Genomic DNA, 15282 nt, shown 5'->3' with positions numbered 1-15282 from the left:
GCACTTCACTCCTAACCTACACAGGTTGCCCTTTGGAGTTTTAACTGTATTCATGAATCTTCTTTGAGACGACCCACTGTGACAGAGTCTAGGCTTTGTTTCATTCCCTGGAGGCCTCTGAGGCTATAAAAATTAAAACTCAATGTCATCTGGTTTGGCAAATGTCCTCAGAGTGAAAGTTACCCTCAGTGCTCTGCACGTGACTCTGGGTTCCTCCTTGATTTAGCGTTTAGCCTGTGTACTCCTTATTCCTTTCTAAGTCTCAAAAGCATTCATGAACATGTTTTGTTTCTATTTTATCTAGAATTTTGGTTGTTTGCAGAGAATGGGTCAGTCCAAGTTCCAGTACATCACAATCCCATTCCAAATGCACACCCACTAACTCACAAGTACTATTTTATTTTTATTTTAAAATAATATCTTCACATCATACTTATACTGTAATTTGCCAACTTTTGACTTCTTTTAACTCTGCAGTATGAAATAAGAAATTTGGCACATTTTACTGCCTCCCAAACTTTCATCTCTTGATTTTATTATTTCATTATTGATATTAAGGCTTCTAATATTTATATTTATAATATTATAATTAAGTCCTCTGCAATTTGTACAGATTGATTTAAAATCAATCAATATTAAAAGAGAACTTAGAATACCATGATTATTTTCTGTTGAACTTATTAGTGTGGCCAAATACATAGAGAAGTAAATGAAATTCTGTCACGAAACCTCTGACTCTTGAAGAACGTCCCACGCGTGAGCTAAAAATGCCTTCTTCATTAACGTATTTTCACTTTACTTCATCCGCGAAATGCTCAGTTTCTGTTCTTCTCTCTGTTTGAGTCACCTTCTTGTTTTCCTTTTTCATTTTGCTGGAGCATCTTCACATACGAGGAAGAAGAGGAACTAAACCTTCTGAGCTCTTGAGTGTCATAAAATTATTTCTTTGCTTCATTTAATTGAAATTTGGGGTAGAGGCAGTATTTCATATCCAAAATTATCATCCATCAGCTCCTAGCGCTGACATGTTGCTAATGCTGCTGAAAAAGCATTGTTATCAGGATGTTTCTCCTCCCTTTGTAGGTGACCCAGTTATTTTTCTCTATGGAAGCTTCAAGGGAATTTTTATTTCTAGCCTTCTGAATATGCAAAAGAATGTGAAAAGAATTATGCCTTTTAAAATTCACCCTCCTTGGTATTTTGTTGAGTTCTTCTAATTGAAGACTTATATCTTTATGCAGCTCAGGATAACTTACTATTTTTTATATATAGCAAATACTCCCAACTATGATTTCAGCATTCTGCTTCTGGAATGCCTAACAAAAAAGTGTTTGGCTTGTGTCTAGCTTCCACTCATCATATTTTCAATCTCTTTGTCTTTTTATATTTAACTAAAGCTTATGTTGTAGTTTTGGATTTTTAAAAATTATTTTACTAGGTTCTTGTAAAGGAAGGGAAATGTATATGTATGTTCTTTCATATGAAACCAGAAATCTGGGGTTTTTAATATTTTATGTGAAACTTATGTAAATGTTGAAAATTAAACTATACTCCCTCCTTCAAGATTGCAGCAATATACATAAATTTTAAACATGTAAGAGGTAAATTTTCTAGCACTTTTATTTGAAGTGAAAATGATAAAATTAATTCCATTATTTCATAAGCTTGAGCTCAATAATTTAGATATATCCTTAGATACATGTTATACACCCACATGTTAAAGGGTAATCTCATTTGCAGAAGAGATTCAAAACCCAAAGTGTTCTATGTGATTAAACTTCTTTTGCTTCTTGGGCAAGTAGAGTCCCATCCAATACTTTTAATTGCAAGTATTTCATGCCAAAAGAAGACACTTCTAAAAAGGAGTTTCCAGATCCAGTGAGAGACAAAGTTAAAAGAGAAAAATGTAAATTAAGTAAAAGCAATCGGTAGAGCAACTCATCTTCCTGTGGAGCAGAGCTCCATCTTTTTTCACTACAAACATTACGTTTACATATGCATTCCTACAGGTACCTTCAGAGATCTGCATTGTTTTTTCCCTAGTAGCTATAATATTGTGATGGAAATAACTATGAATCCATGCCAAATATTATTAAGCTTCACAGTTTTATATTAGTAATAAATTACTTATGATATACTTCACAGTGGATCCCAAGGTGTATACCATGACTCACTTGAGAGACACAACACAACCCTAAAATTCCTCAAGGTGAAGAAAACATCTATTAAAACAACACATTTATTTTACAATTTTGAGACTCTCTTACATGTAAAGAACACTGCTAGATGATTTTAAACTGTCTTTTGAACGCATAGCTACAAAAAATCTCATAGAACCTGATGCTAATTTTGGCCCCCTCTGTTAGAGTCAGTCAGTTAAGGTCTCAGAAAAAAAGAAGTCCATTCTTGAATTGCTCTCACCAAACTAGTAAAGTAAATTAGTAAAGTAAGAAATTTGTACTTTCTTTAAATTAGTTCATCCTAATCTTGTACTAGTTATTTCACCATTGAAAACATTATAAACCAACTCTTGGATTGGGTGCCTAGTAGAATTTTATTTCATCAAGGAATGCTACATCTCTGGTTGATTGGCTACATTTTAAAACCTGGTTGATGATGCTGTTCTGGTACTTTGTTATTAATGATTTATAATGACAGTCCAATTTCTATAAATATTTATTTTAACAATATCTGTATACACAAGCCTAACTTTTTAACTATGACTTTCACTTTAATCTTTTAGTAAATTTAATCTGAATAAAATAGTCAAATATTCATTTTTAAGTTTCATCTGCTTTACTTGTTTCAATCTATTCAATATTAGCTATTTATAAAAAAATGGAAATTCAGTTAGAAAAATTCATATCAACACAGTTTAAAATACAGATTAACAGGGATTAAACAAACTGCTGAAGAGTCTTAGGTTTCAAGATAGATTCAGACTGAAAAGGGAAAAACGTTACACTTACAGGTAAATTCAGTTGACCCTAAAGTAAAGCTTCCAATTCATACACAACCCAAGTTCAGTTTTCCTGTATGTCCTAAGAATGAATGCTCTCTGACCCTAAAGGAAATGTTCCTTGTAATATTCTCCCACAGACCAACGCTGGACTTCTGTTTAGCTTCAAAAATTTTGTTGAACTTTAAAAATATGGAAGTACCATACAAGCCAAAGATGTTACAGCAGGCTACCAGGTACCTCTTTCTGGTCCTAATACAATGTTTAAGTTAGGCAGTCTCCTCCAAGATTCCTAGATTAGAAATAAGTTTGATTATAGAGGAGTCTTCTTACCATATCTGATAGTTTAATAATTCTTTCCGTTCTTGACAAGAAAGCAGCACATCGGTTAGTCAAGTTACGTGGTTCATCAGAAATTCCACTGACCTGTGAATTCCAAAAGGCACATTTAAAAAAAGGAGTATATCATTTATTTTTGTCAATACAAGTGATCCAATAAATAATAAGTTTGCAATGAAGCTCATCAATATTGTTCTGTCATTTAATAGAGATAGACATATATTCATAAAAGAAAAAATTTTTAAATGGGATATAGAAGTAAGAGAGTTTAAGTCAATGAGATATTAAAATGCAAAAAGAGTTGATTATGTGAGCCTCTAGAAAGTAAGATGGATCTGCATACATTATTTAAACATATTACAGGCAAGTTACTAGCTATAATCTAATGTCAAATTCATACCTCAATTCTTTTACTGTTTCATAACCAGCAAGTTGTAATCTCAATAATATATATTTGGCCAATTATATAGCATTATTTGCTAATATTTAATTATTAATGTGTGACATAAAAATCTATTAACAATAACTATTCAAATTATGTGGAATCTTGGATTAATAAATTTTCTAAGCAAAATGATCCATAGTCTCTTAAATATCATAACTCCTTATATGCATTGAACATGTAAATTAATAGGCTAGAGGTAGCTAGTAATCTGAAAATTTAATTAGCAATTAACTAACCCTTAAGTTATTATACTCTTTGATTTGTCATACAATTTAGCCATTTGTATTCATTTAATAATTTGTATAACCAGCAGTAACATTCTTCGTATATACAAAAAGGATGAGGATTTATTTTCCCAGTTTTACACACTTCACTGTGTTTTATATTTCCAAATTTGATATTCATATTTAGTACTTCAGAATTTGATACCTAGTAGAATAATTACGGATCTCTTTATTTGTTCATTTTGAGGAACATTAGTCTACTAAAACATCCGTCTCTCACATCTTTGGAACTAGGTGCATCTTTGGAACTATGTGCCTCTCTACCCTATATGCTGAAGTTGGTGCTTCTCCACGCTTTTCCTCATGATATTATCCCCACCAGTCACTCAAAAAAAAAAGAAAAAAGATTTTATCACCTTCAAAAACAGAAAAACCACACTTCATATCTTGTAGAAATGTGAAAGCTTTCAAATATAGATTATCTGAGCCAGCATTATTATTTCATGTGATTTTTATATTGAAGTTTAAAATATTTCCTTTTATAATAACTTTATTATTATCATGTATGTGGTATTAGAAATTATGACATGAAGCATTTTTCAATTTTTACTGTTTAGGGTTAGAAGTTTTAAGCTCAAGAAATGAATTACTCATTGGATGACTTTGGCTTTTGAGGAAGTGAGTAGTTTATAGACCACATTTTTACCAAAATAATTAAAAATAAATCCAGACAAAATATAACAAAACCCAATTTTTGAAGCCCTCATAGAGTTGTAGCTGCTTCCAACTCTGTGAGTTGTCAGCATAGACAAGGGGGCTAAGATTCTGAAGAGGGCAGAACCTCTGAAAGGTGAGCTGTCAATCTACAGGTGCTTTCTCCCTGGGGGCATTTGCTGATAACAAGCAATAGAGAAAGAATCTGGGGTTAGACTTGGCAGAGAGCTGCTGTTAAAGAACTAAGAAACAGGTTTATTGTGGTCTTGTTGGACCAGAAAGACAAAAGTGAAGATTTGAGGAGCCTGAAAACAAAACTCTGTTTCCCCATCAAGAGGTTTGCAAGGGAATGAGGGGCAGGGCGATGCTAAAAATCTAAGCCAAAACTCTGAAACACAGAGGCATTAAAGATTTAGAGTTCAGAACCTGACAGAGAAAGGGGTCTTGAACACATCAGGGCTCATAGTTGAAATCCCTAGAGGACTACATTAAAGAAAATGAACAGGACCAGCCCCATGGCTGAGTGGTTAAGTTTGCGCGCTCCACTTCGGTGGCCTGGGGTTTCACCGGTTCAAATCCTGGGCACAGACACGGCACCGCTCATCAAGCTATGCTGAGGCAGCATCCCACATAGCACAACTAGAAGAAACCACAACTAGAACATACAACTATGTACTGGGGGGATTTGGGGAGAAGAAGAAGAAAAAAAAGAAAACGAACAAACCAGAGATAAACTAAGCCCTAGAAAAACTGTAATCACCACGATCCATGACTGGAATAAGACAACAACATTTAGAGTCCCTATATCATGCACAATATCTGGCATCCTATTAAAATTCTGGGGCATTGCAAGGGAAACAAGAGAAAAAATAAACAAATGGGCCTACATCAGACTAAAGAGCTTCTGCAAGGCCAAGGGAACCAGGAACAAAAATGAAAAGACAATCCACCAACTGGGAGAAAATATTTGCAAAACATATATCTGACAAGGGGTTAATCTCCAAAATATATAAAGAACTCACACAACTCAACAACAAAAAAATAAACAACCCAATCAAAAACTGGGCACAGGATATGAACAGACATTTTTCCAAAGAAGATATACAGATGACCAAAAAGTACATGAAAGATGTTCAACATGACTAATCATTGCAGAAATGCAAATCAAAACTACAATGAGATATCATCTTACATCCATTAGAAAGCCTACAATTCCCAAAACAAAAAACAACAAATGTTGGAGAAGATGTGGAGAAAAGGGAACCCTCATACACTGCTGGTAGGAATGCAAACTGGTGTAGCCACTATGGATAACAGCATGGAGATCTCTCAAAAAATTAAAAGTAGAAATACCATACAACCCAGCCATCCCATTACTCAGTACTTATCCAAACAACTTGAAATCAACAATTCAAAGAGACTTATGCGCTGCTATGTTCATTGCAGCCTTATTCACAATAGTCAAGACATAGAAGCAACCCAAGTGCCCATCAACAGATGAATGGATAAAGAAGTTTTGGTGTATATATATACAATGGAATACTACTCAGCCCAAATCATCCCATTTGTAACAACATAGATGGACCTTGGGGGTATGATGTTAAGCGAAATAACCCAGACAGAGAAAGACAAACACCATATGATTTCACACATATGTGGAAGATAAACAAACAGGTGGACAAAGAGAACAGATTAGTTGTTACCAGAGGGGAAGGGGGTTGGGAGCTGCATAAAGGGGCACATATATATGGTGACTGACAAATAATAAAGTAACTTAAATTTCACAATGTTATAGACTATTATGACCCCAATAAAATAAAATAAAATAAATTATGGGACATGCCAAAGACAGACGTGCATGATCAAAATCAAGATAAAAAAATAATAGAAAATAACAACAGACTGATAGGTAATCCAGATATTGGAGTTAATAGGCAGGACTTTAAAATAACTGTGATTAATGTGTTCAGGAGAACAGAAAGGAAATATTGAAAAGAATACTTGAAAACATAGAGAATTCCTTCTGAGAAGTGAAATCTTTAAGAAAGAATTAAATAGGCATTCCAGAACTGAAAATTAGAATATCTGAAATTAAGAATTCCAGAGATCAATTTAATAGCATTTGAAACACAGCTGAAAGAAAGATTAGTGAATTGAAAGACAGCTCTGTAGAAAATATCTAAACTGAAGCACAAAGAGAACAGAGACATAATACAGAGGGGTTATAAGAGATGTTTGAGGCATGGTGAATAAGTGTAACATAGATTTAGTAGAGTTCCAGAGAGATAAGCAGGAAAAAAATGTGACAGAAAAAATATATGAGGATTTAATAGTCAAGAATTATGTAAAACTGATAAAAGATATCAACCCAAAGATTTAAAGGTTCTGCAAACTTCAGGCAAATAAATATAAAGAAAGTCACAACTTTGACATATCAAAGACAAAGACAAAAAAAACATACAATTGCTTTCAAAGAGGAAACGAATCTCAAAAGAAATGACAGAAGGCTAAAACAATGGAATGACACCTTTACAGTGCTGAAAGAAAATAACTGCCAACCTAAAAATCTATATCCCCCCGAAATTTAAAAAGAACAAAATAAAGACATTTTCAGACAAAACCTACAGTAATTAATCATCAACAGACCTGGACCAGGATAAAGACTAAAGGGAGTTTTTCAGGCAGAAGAAAAATGATTTCATATGGAAATAGAGAAATGCAGAAGGAAATGAAGCACAATAGAAAGGATAAATGTCTGAGTAAATACAAATAAATACCGACTGCACAAAACAATAATATTCAACGTGTTGTAAATATATGTAAACTTAAAATGTATGACAATAATTAAACAAAAATAGGAGATAGAAAAACAGAGCTAAAATGTTCTTAGCACTACTGGGAAAGTAGTAAAAGTAAACCTTTTATTGGACTGCAGAAAGTAAAGGATGCATATTGTAATTTTGATGGCAACCACCAAAAGAATAGTAAAACCATGTATAACTAAAAATGCAATAGAGGTAGATGAAATGGAATAATATAAAATATTTAATTAATTCAAAAGAGAAGGTGAAGTAAGAAAAAATGCTAAAACAAGTGGGCCTATAGAATCTATTAAATAATATGGTTATTATACACACAAATATATCAGTAATCCATTAAATGTAAGTGGATTAATATTGCAGCTAAATACAAAGTTTACCAGACTGAATTTTTCAAACTCAGATGTATTTAGGGTGTATCTTTCACTCTTGACTATAGTTTGTCAAATTTTATGTAAACTACCAGAGTCTGAGTTATAACTACAGGCAGTTTTTAATTGTTAATAACAATAACAAAACTTATTGAGTCCTTACTATGTTCCAGATATTATTTAAAGTATTTCACATATATTGATTCATTTAGTATTCACAATAATGCTTTGAGGTACATACTATCATGATCTCCGTTTTATTAAGGTATAAAGAATTCAAATAATTTACACAAGGTCAGTGCCCGAGCAGGATAATATCCTCAAGCACTCTGACACCAGAGATCACACTCACAATCTCTGAGTGATACTGTCTCAATGCCTGCAGTGGACAATAAAGCCTATTCATAATGAGGGCTTTTAAAAAGATTTCTGGCAACTTAAATTTTAGTAATTCTTTTTATGTAAATGCCAGGTTACTCAGAATAATGAACTTCTAGTACTTTTAAACAAAATACAACAAGAACATTCTAAAAACTACCAACACTCATGATTTATTTAAAATATGTTTACATCAGCACTTAAAGATGGTTAAGATAAATTTAATGTTATGTTTTACCACATTGAAAATATATATACTTATATCAGATTGTATGAACTATAAAAGTTAAAGAAAAGATACATGTCAAAGGTTGACAGAAAGAAACAAAATAAAAATCTAGAAATCTAGAAAACCTAGCAATCTAGAAAAATTAAGATGTTTTAGAGTGTGTATAGGCATGTTAAACTTGTTCTTACTTTAGCATCTCAATAATAAACTGGTGAACTTAACAGAAAATAAAGTGACAGAAACCAGAGAACTGTCTTGAGGAGACTGTTAGATGCACTACGGGGGCCCGTGGGAGCAAAAAATAATAAAAGGAAAATGTCTATAAGTGAAGGATATATAATTAAGAACCATGATGGGTCTGAGAGTTTTACCTACTTCAAGCTAACAAGTTCACCTGGCACAGTTTCACTGATGCTGGCAGAAGACAGGAGACTCCTGATCAGAGACAAAAGACCTTGGAACCATGCTGTAACATAAAGCAGGAGCATCAGCATGCTTGCCTCAGTCCTTCTTGCTCTCAGGTCCTAATGAGGACAAGGCAGATGGGGCAAAATGGATCCTGTACATGCAGTAGGCTTTGTTTCAGGAGAAAAATCACAAGTTTAGAGAACCTGAATCTTTTATAATGAGAAGCAAGCACGTCTGCCCTCTGCTTGAGAGGAAGACACTCTCTCTGTCTTCCAAAGCTATTTGCTATGCAATCATCCTTGAAAAGACAGCCCTAAACAAAGATGTGCAGAAACACAAAACATGGAGAATTCCCTCTTAATAAGGAAAAAGAAAAGTAGATTTTTACACAGGAAACAACTACTTTAAGAATGTTTACATGGAAAACAAATCTCTGAAAAAATGTTTCAATAAAAATTAGAAACCTGAAAAAAATTGATGTCTAAAAATATAAAAATTAATCCCATAAACATAAATTTTATGTATAATAAGACATAAAAGAGTTAATGCATCAGTAATTCAGGACATCAAATTTCAAAGTCGTTACATAACAATTCTCATCTTCAAATTTTTAAGCATACTTTTTTCTAGTTTGTTTTATTTTGTTTTCATTGTTACTACTGTTTGTTCTCATCTTAAAATCGCACTATTTATCTTAAAACTGTACTAAACCGAAATCTAGTACTTAATTCCACTGAATTGAAATCTGAAACTCTATAGTCACCTATTGGTCTTGACTGTACGTCTTATGACACAGAACTCATTTGCATATTACAAAACTTTCAGTTGTAAAACCAGTTGTCTGGTTTATTCTCCCTAAGTTCCAAGTTCTTTATATTAAATGTCTTCATTTCTGTCAAATGTTCTTTATGTGACATGGTTTTAACTTGTGTGCCTTCACCATACTGATAACCCTCCCGTGAACACATTCCAATTTGTCTAGATTCCTTTTAAATTGTGACATCTAAAAGCAAAAAGAAAACAAAACAGAGGCCGGCCCAGTGGTGCAGCGGTTAAGTGTGCATGTTCCACTTCAGAGGGCTGGGGTTCGCCAGTTCGGATCCCAGGTGCAGACATGGCACTGCTTGGCAAGCCATGCTGTGGTAGGCCTCTCACATATAAAGTAGAGGAAGATGGGCACAGATGTTAGCTCAGGGCCAGTCTTCCTTGGCAAAAAGAGGAGGCTAGGCAGTAGATGTTAGCTCAGGGCTGATCTTCCTCAAAAATAAAAACAAAACAAAATTCTCCAGGTAGGAATGGCTAACAAGTTCTCTCATTGTAGCCACACAACTCTAGAGTCCACTCAAAATACAATAGGGGTATTCTAGATGCTGACATTATCAAAATGAAAAAAAATAAATTTCCTTGCACCTACGGGCTAACATCTAGGAGGGGACACAGATACATGATCAAATATAGTGTGATACATGCAATCACTGAGGATATACAAAACATAGTGATAGAAGAGAGGAGGAGTAGTGGGGTGAGAGCATGGAGAAAATGTGATCAATGAAAGATTTCCAAGGAAGGTGACATACGAACAATGTTTTGAAGAATGAATAGAAACTTTCTAGGAGTATTGGTCATATATTCTGCCCCATATCATGAAAAAGATTTTAGCAAATGCTTGAGAGAAAACAATTCGTTAATGGTGGCTGAAAAGGCAGTGAAGAAATTACTGGAGGCTTAAAAAGGGGGATTCCCTGTTAATTAGTAATTGAACGATTAACAAAAATGTCACGTTTAGTTACTTAATTTGACTCAACACAGGAGACCTCACTTGGCCTGGCATGGACAAGACTGACAGGTTGATAGCTCTTTCTCTGTTCCATAGGTGGTAGAGTGTGGCCATTCTTAGTTGGTAGAGCCATTTGTCGGGCTAGTTCTGATAACAAACAAGACTCAGGCATGCTAACTAGTTATGGAACCTCCAAGCAGTGGTATCCTCCAACTTCTCAGAGGGACAAGTGCTGTTCAGCCACCCAAGGTTTAAGCAAATAACAGGTCTGGGCTGCCCTTAGATGTCCCGGTTTGCAGGCACTACACTAACTGGCTGAGTGTGGCCTATCCTGAGAATGCAGCTTCAGGTAACCCTTTGAACCCCATTCATGATGGGAATCTGGGATTACAATTATTCCCAAAGAACACAGAATTTCCATTAAGGGCCATAAGCTTGTGTTGATTGGTTTAATAAGGCCCTCAGCTCAAACCTCCAGGTCGGTTTACACTGAAAGGCAGAGCACTGAGAAGACAGTCCAATCAGACTATCTAGAGGAAGTAGAAGTTGTAACAAGGTTCCTATAGACGAACCTGCAGAAGGATCATTAATGAGCCTCAGTTCCTGAAGGGACAAAAGAACACTGAGTCTCCTGTCCTCCCAATGCATGACAACAATTACTCAATGACACGATGTATTGTATGTATTTAAGGAACTTCAAATACAGTTAAAGCTAAGAGAGTGAGAAGCAAGAATGAAGGGAAACTATGGCAGCAGTGATGTGAGGCTGGAGAGCCAGACAGACACCATAAAGGATATTGTACTTAGACTTCTTCCTTAGGGAATGGATGACCTCAAGTTCAGAGCTGAGAAAGTTTGAGGAAAGGGAAATTACGGCAGTAATGAGAGAGGAGCTTAAAGAACTAGGCAGACACCAGATTATGAAAAAGCTGTTGTTCTTAGCCTTAAACTTCTTCCAATATCTGATAGAAGGCACAGCGTTTTAGGCAAAGGGAGCTTCTTAAAAGACAGTGCCATGATATGACATGTTTCAGAGAGACACTACTTCTAACCATGTAGACACAATTGCATTTTTCTCAGCTTTACTGTAGCCTTAACTCACTCCTTAAATTTTACCCATATATTGCTGTAAACTATTTCTCCCTCAGACTCTTGGGCCATTGTTTACTTGTATTAGAATGCATTCAACAAAATTTGGGAAATTCTAGGTTTCCTATACAGATTATAGCTTCTTCCAGATTAAATAATGCTCAGCTTTCTAGCCTGCTAGGTTTATCTAGTGAACAAAGTCTTCCAGGGAATAACTCCAGCTTTCCAACTATCTCCATTAGGTGACATATGGAATTCATCTAATCTTACATTCAAATTATTTAATAATGTTAACATAATAATGTTAGACATGGACGAGAACCCATGATTCTTCAGTATGCATTAGTTGATGCCAAAGACCATGAAATACTAAGAGCTGGCAAGAATAAACAGGAAGGAGAAATCTCAAGACAAAGGAAAGAAATTTGAGGAATGAGAAGCAAGCCTATAATTAGGTTATAAGTTCTGATAATATTATTTCTATCTCCTATGCCATCCTTCATATTATACTGCATTGAGAGAAACTAGAAACTGGACACCTATATGGAAATATGACTTCGAAGATCTTTGTCAAACCCTGTTTCTCTGAGTCAGGTTTGGGCAGGGTCTTTTCTGATACCCATGGCACTGAAATATCATGTATCAATAAAATCCCTCAGGAATCTACCAGCTTAAGTGAGCTCTGCCCTCTATAGAATTAAGTTATATCAGATATTAAAAGGGCTATTATTACAACAAAGTAGACAAAAGATAAAGTTTGCTTTTATCCCTATTGAATTTCTCGTTAGTTTTAATTATCAGATATTCTCTCAAGTATTATATGATTTCATAACCAAAAGTTCTTTATTACATCCAAGGAAGTGGTAGAAATGTTGAATAAGACAGAGGTAAGAACAAAGCTACATAATATTGCCATAGACTTCTCTTTAGGCTGAAAATAATACTGTCATAGTTAATCAACCAGTTATAAATCAAATTAACTGAACTATAATCCAATACACATTTTCACACGTCCATATGAATACAGCTACCTGTTAAAACTACACTGAAATCTACATGAACAACACACCCGCTAAATTTCACATCAGTAAGGGAAATCGATTGCATAATTTAGAATCAGATTTCATGAAATATCAAAATCTCAAAAGGCCTTTAAGATAACACAAAATTAATGAATACATGCTAAATTCTTTGGTAATAAAACTAACAACAATTATTTTTTAAATGTATCCATGATATTCTTTTTTTCCCCCCACCTTTATTGAGGTAAAATTGACGAATAAAAATTGTATATATTTGCAGTATCCAACATGATGATTTTATACATGTACATTGTGAAATTATTACCACAATTAAGCTAATTAACATGTCCATAACCTTAAATGGTTCTCATTTTTTGTGTGTGGTGAGAACATTTAAGATGTACTCTCTCAGCAAATTTCAAGTATACAATACGATATTATTAACTATAGTCACCACACTATACACTAGATCTCCAGAACTTATTCATCCTGCATAATTGAAACTTTGTAATCTTTGACCAACATCTCCCCCTTTTTCTTACCCACCCCAGCCCCTGGCAACCACCATTCTACTCTCTGCTTCCATGTGTTCGATTTTTTTTAGATTTCACATATAAATGAGAAAATACAGTATTTGTCTTCCTGCATCTGGCTTATTTGATTTAGCATAACGTTCTTCAGGTTGATCCCTGTTGTAGCAAATGGCAGGATTTCACTCTTTTTTAAGGCTGAATAGTATTTCACTGTATATGTGCATACACACACACACACACACACACACGACATGTTCTTTATACATTCATCTGTCTGTGGACACACAGGTTGATTCCATCTCTCAGCTATCGTGAATAGTGCTGCGATAAACATGGCACTGCAGATGTCTCTTAGAGGTACTAACTTCATTTCCTTTGGATATATAATCAGAACTCAGATTGCTGGATCAGACGGTAGTTCTATTTTTAATCTTTTGAGGAACCTCCACACTGTTTTCCACAGTGGCTGTACCAATTTACATTGCTAACAACCGTGTACAAGGGTTCCTTTTTCTCCACATCCCCACCAACACTTGTTATCTCTTGTCTTTTTGAGAATAGCTATTCTGATAGGTATGAGGTGATATCTCATTCTGGTGTTGCTTTGCATTTCCCTGGTGATTAGTGATGTTGAGCATTTTCTCACATACCTGTTGGCCATTTGTATGCCTTCTATTGAGAAATGTGTATTCAGATCCTTTGCTCATTTTTAATTGGATCATTCATTTTCTTGTTATTGAATTGAGTTCCTTATATATTTTGAGTAATAACCCCTTATCAGATGCATGATTTGTAAATATTTTCTACCATTCACTCTGTCGACTGTTTACTGTGCAGAAGCTTTTTAGTTTGATGCAATCCAATGTGTCTATTTTTGCTTTTGTTGCCTATGCTCTTGAGGTTAGATATAAAAAATTATTGCCCAGACCAATCTCAAGAAGCTTCTTCTCTATGTTTTCTTTTAGTAGTTGTACAGTTTTAAGTCTTACATTTAAGTCTCTAATCCATCTTGAGTTGATTTCTTTAATATGGTATGCAGTAAAAGTCCAATTTCATTCTTCTGCATGTGAACATCCAAGAATACAATCTCATTTACAGTAGCATAAAAAATACATAGTAATAAATTTAACTAAGAAAGTGAAAGGTCTGTATACTGAAAACTATAGAACATTGATGAAAGAAATTGAAGAAGCTACAAATAAATGTCAAGCTGTACCATGTTCATGAATTGGAAGAGTTAATATTGTGAAAATGTCCATACTACCTAAAGTGATTCTGTTCCATTGGACTATATGTCTGTTTTTATGCTAGTATAATGTTGTTTTTATTACAATAAGTTTGTAGTAAATTTTGAAATCAGGTAGTGTGATTTCTCCAGCTTGGTTATTTTTGCTTAAGATTGCTTTGGCTTTTGGGGGTCTTTTGTGGTTTCATATGAATTTTAGGATTTTATTCTTAATTTCTTTTTCAGATAGTTTGTTGCAGTATATAAAAACACTACTGGTTTTGGAATGTTGATTTTATATCCTGAAACTTTACTGACAAACAACAATTTAAAATTTGCAAGAATTTTTCACTTTGTATAATTTTAACAATTTTTGTTTAAATAAGAAAAACCTTTATTCACTTCCATTTTTCTGTTATGCTGACAAATCTGCAACATCTCTGAAAGATTACTGATGATAATTTTACAGCTGTTCTTTCATTACAATGAAAGGCACTTCAGCTACACCTGACGTTTTTAACTAATTTAAAGCACTAAGGTGCTCGCTTGAGCAGCACATAAATTACAACCGGAACAACACAGAGAGTGGCATCCTGCACAAAGAAAACACACAAATTTGTGAAGCATTTCATTAAAAACAATTTTTTAAACCACTAGGGTATTCTTACATTACCATGATAAGCATCTTAGGATACAATTTCCTATAAACCATGTGTGTTCCACCCTTTCTGGGTTGAAAACAATTTTCTC

The 15282-nt window shown here is 34.2% G+C and overlaps 1 protein-coding gene across 3 annotated transcripts in view; it reads right to left on the bottom strand.

Annotated features, from left to right (window-relative positions):
* Positions 1 to 15282, bottom strand: part of STPG2 (sperm tail PG-rich repeat containing 2) — a 519252-nt gene that overhangs the window by 369209 nt on the left and 134761 nt on the right. For all 3 annotated transcript variants that reach the window (XM_070614235.1, XM_070614236.1, XM_070614237.1), the window contains one exon: positions 3293 to 3385. In XM_070614235.1, coding sequence (XP_070470336.1) covers positions 3293 to 3385 — 93 coding nt within the window. The remainder of the gene's footprint in view (positions 1 to 3292; positions 3386 to 15282) is intronic.

This window comes from Equus przewalskii, chromosome 3 (assembly GCF_037783145.1).
Source record: "Equus przewalskii isolate Varuska chromosome 3, EquPr2, whole genome shotgun sequence".
Classification (NCBI taxonomy): Eukaryota; Metazoa; Chordata; class Mammalia; order Perissodactyla; family Equidae; genus Equus; species Equus przewalskii.
Note: the sequence above shows the minus strand (reverse complement) of the source record. Positions and strands in the feature narration are given on the sequence as shown.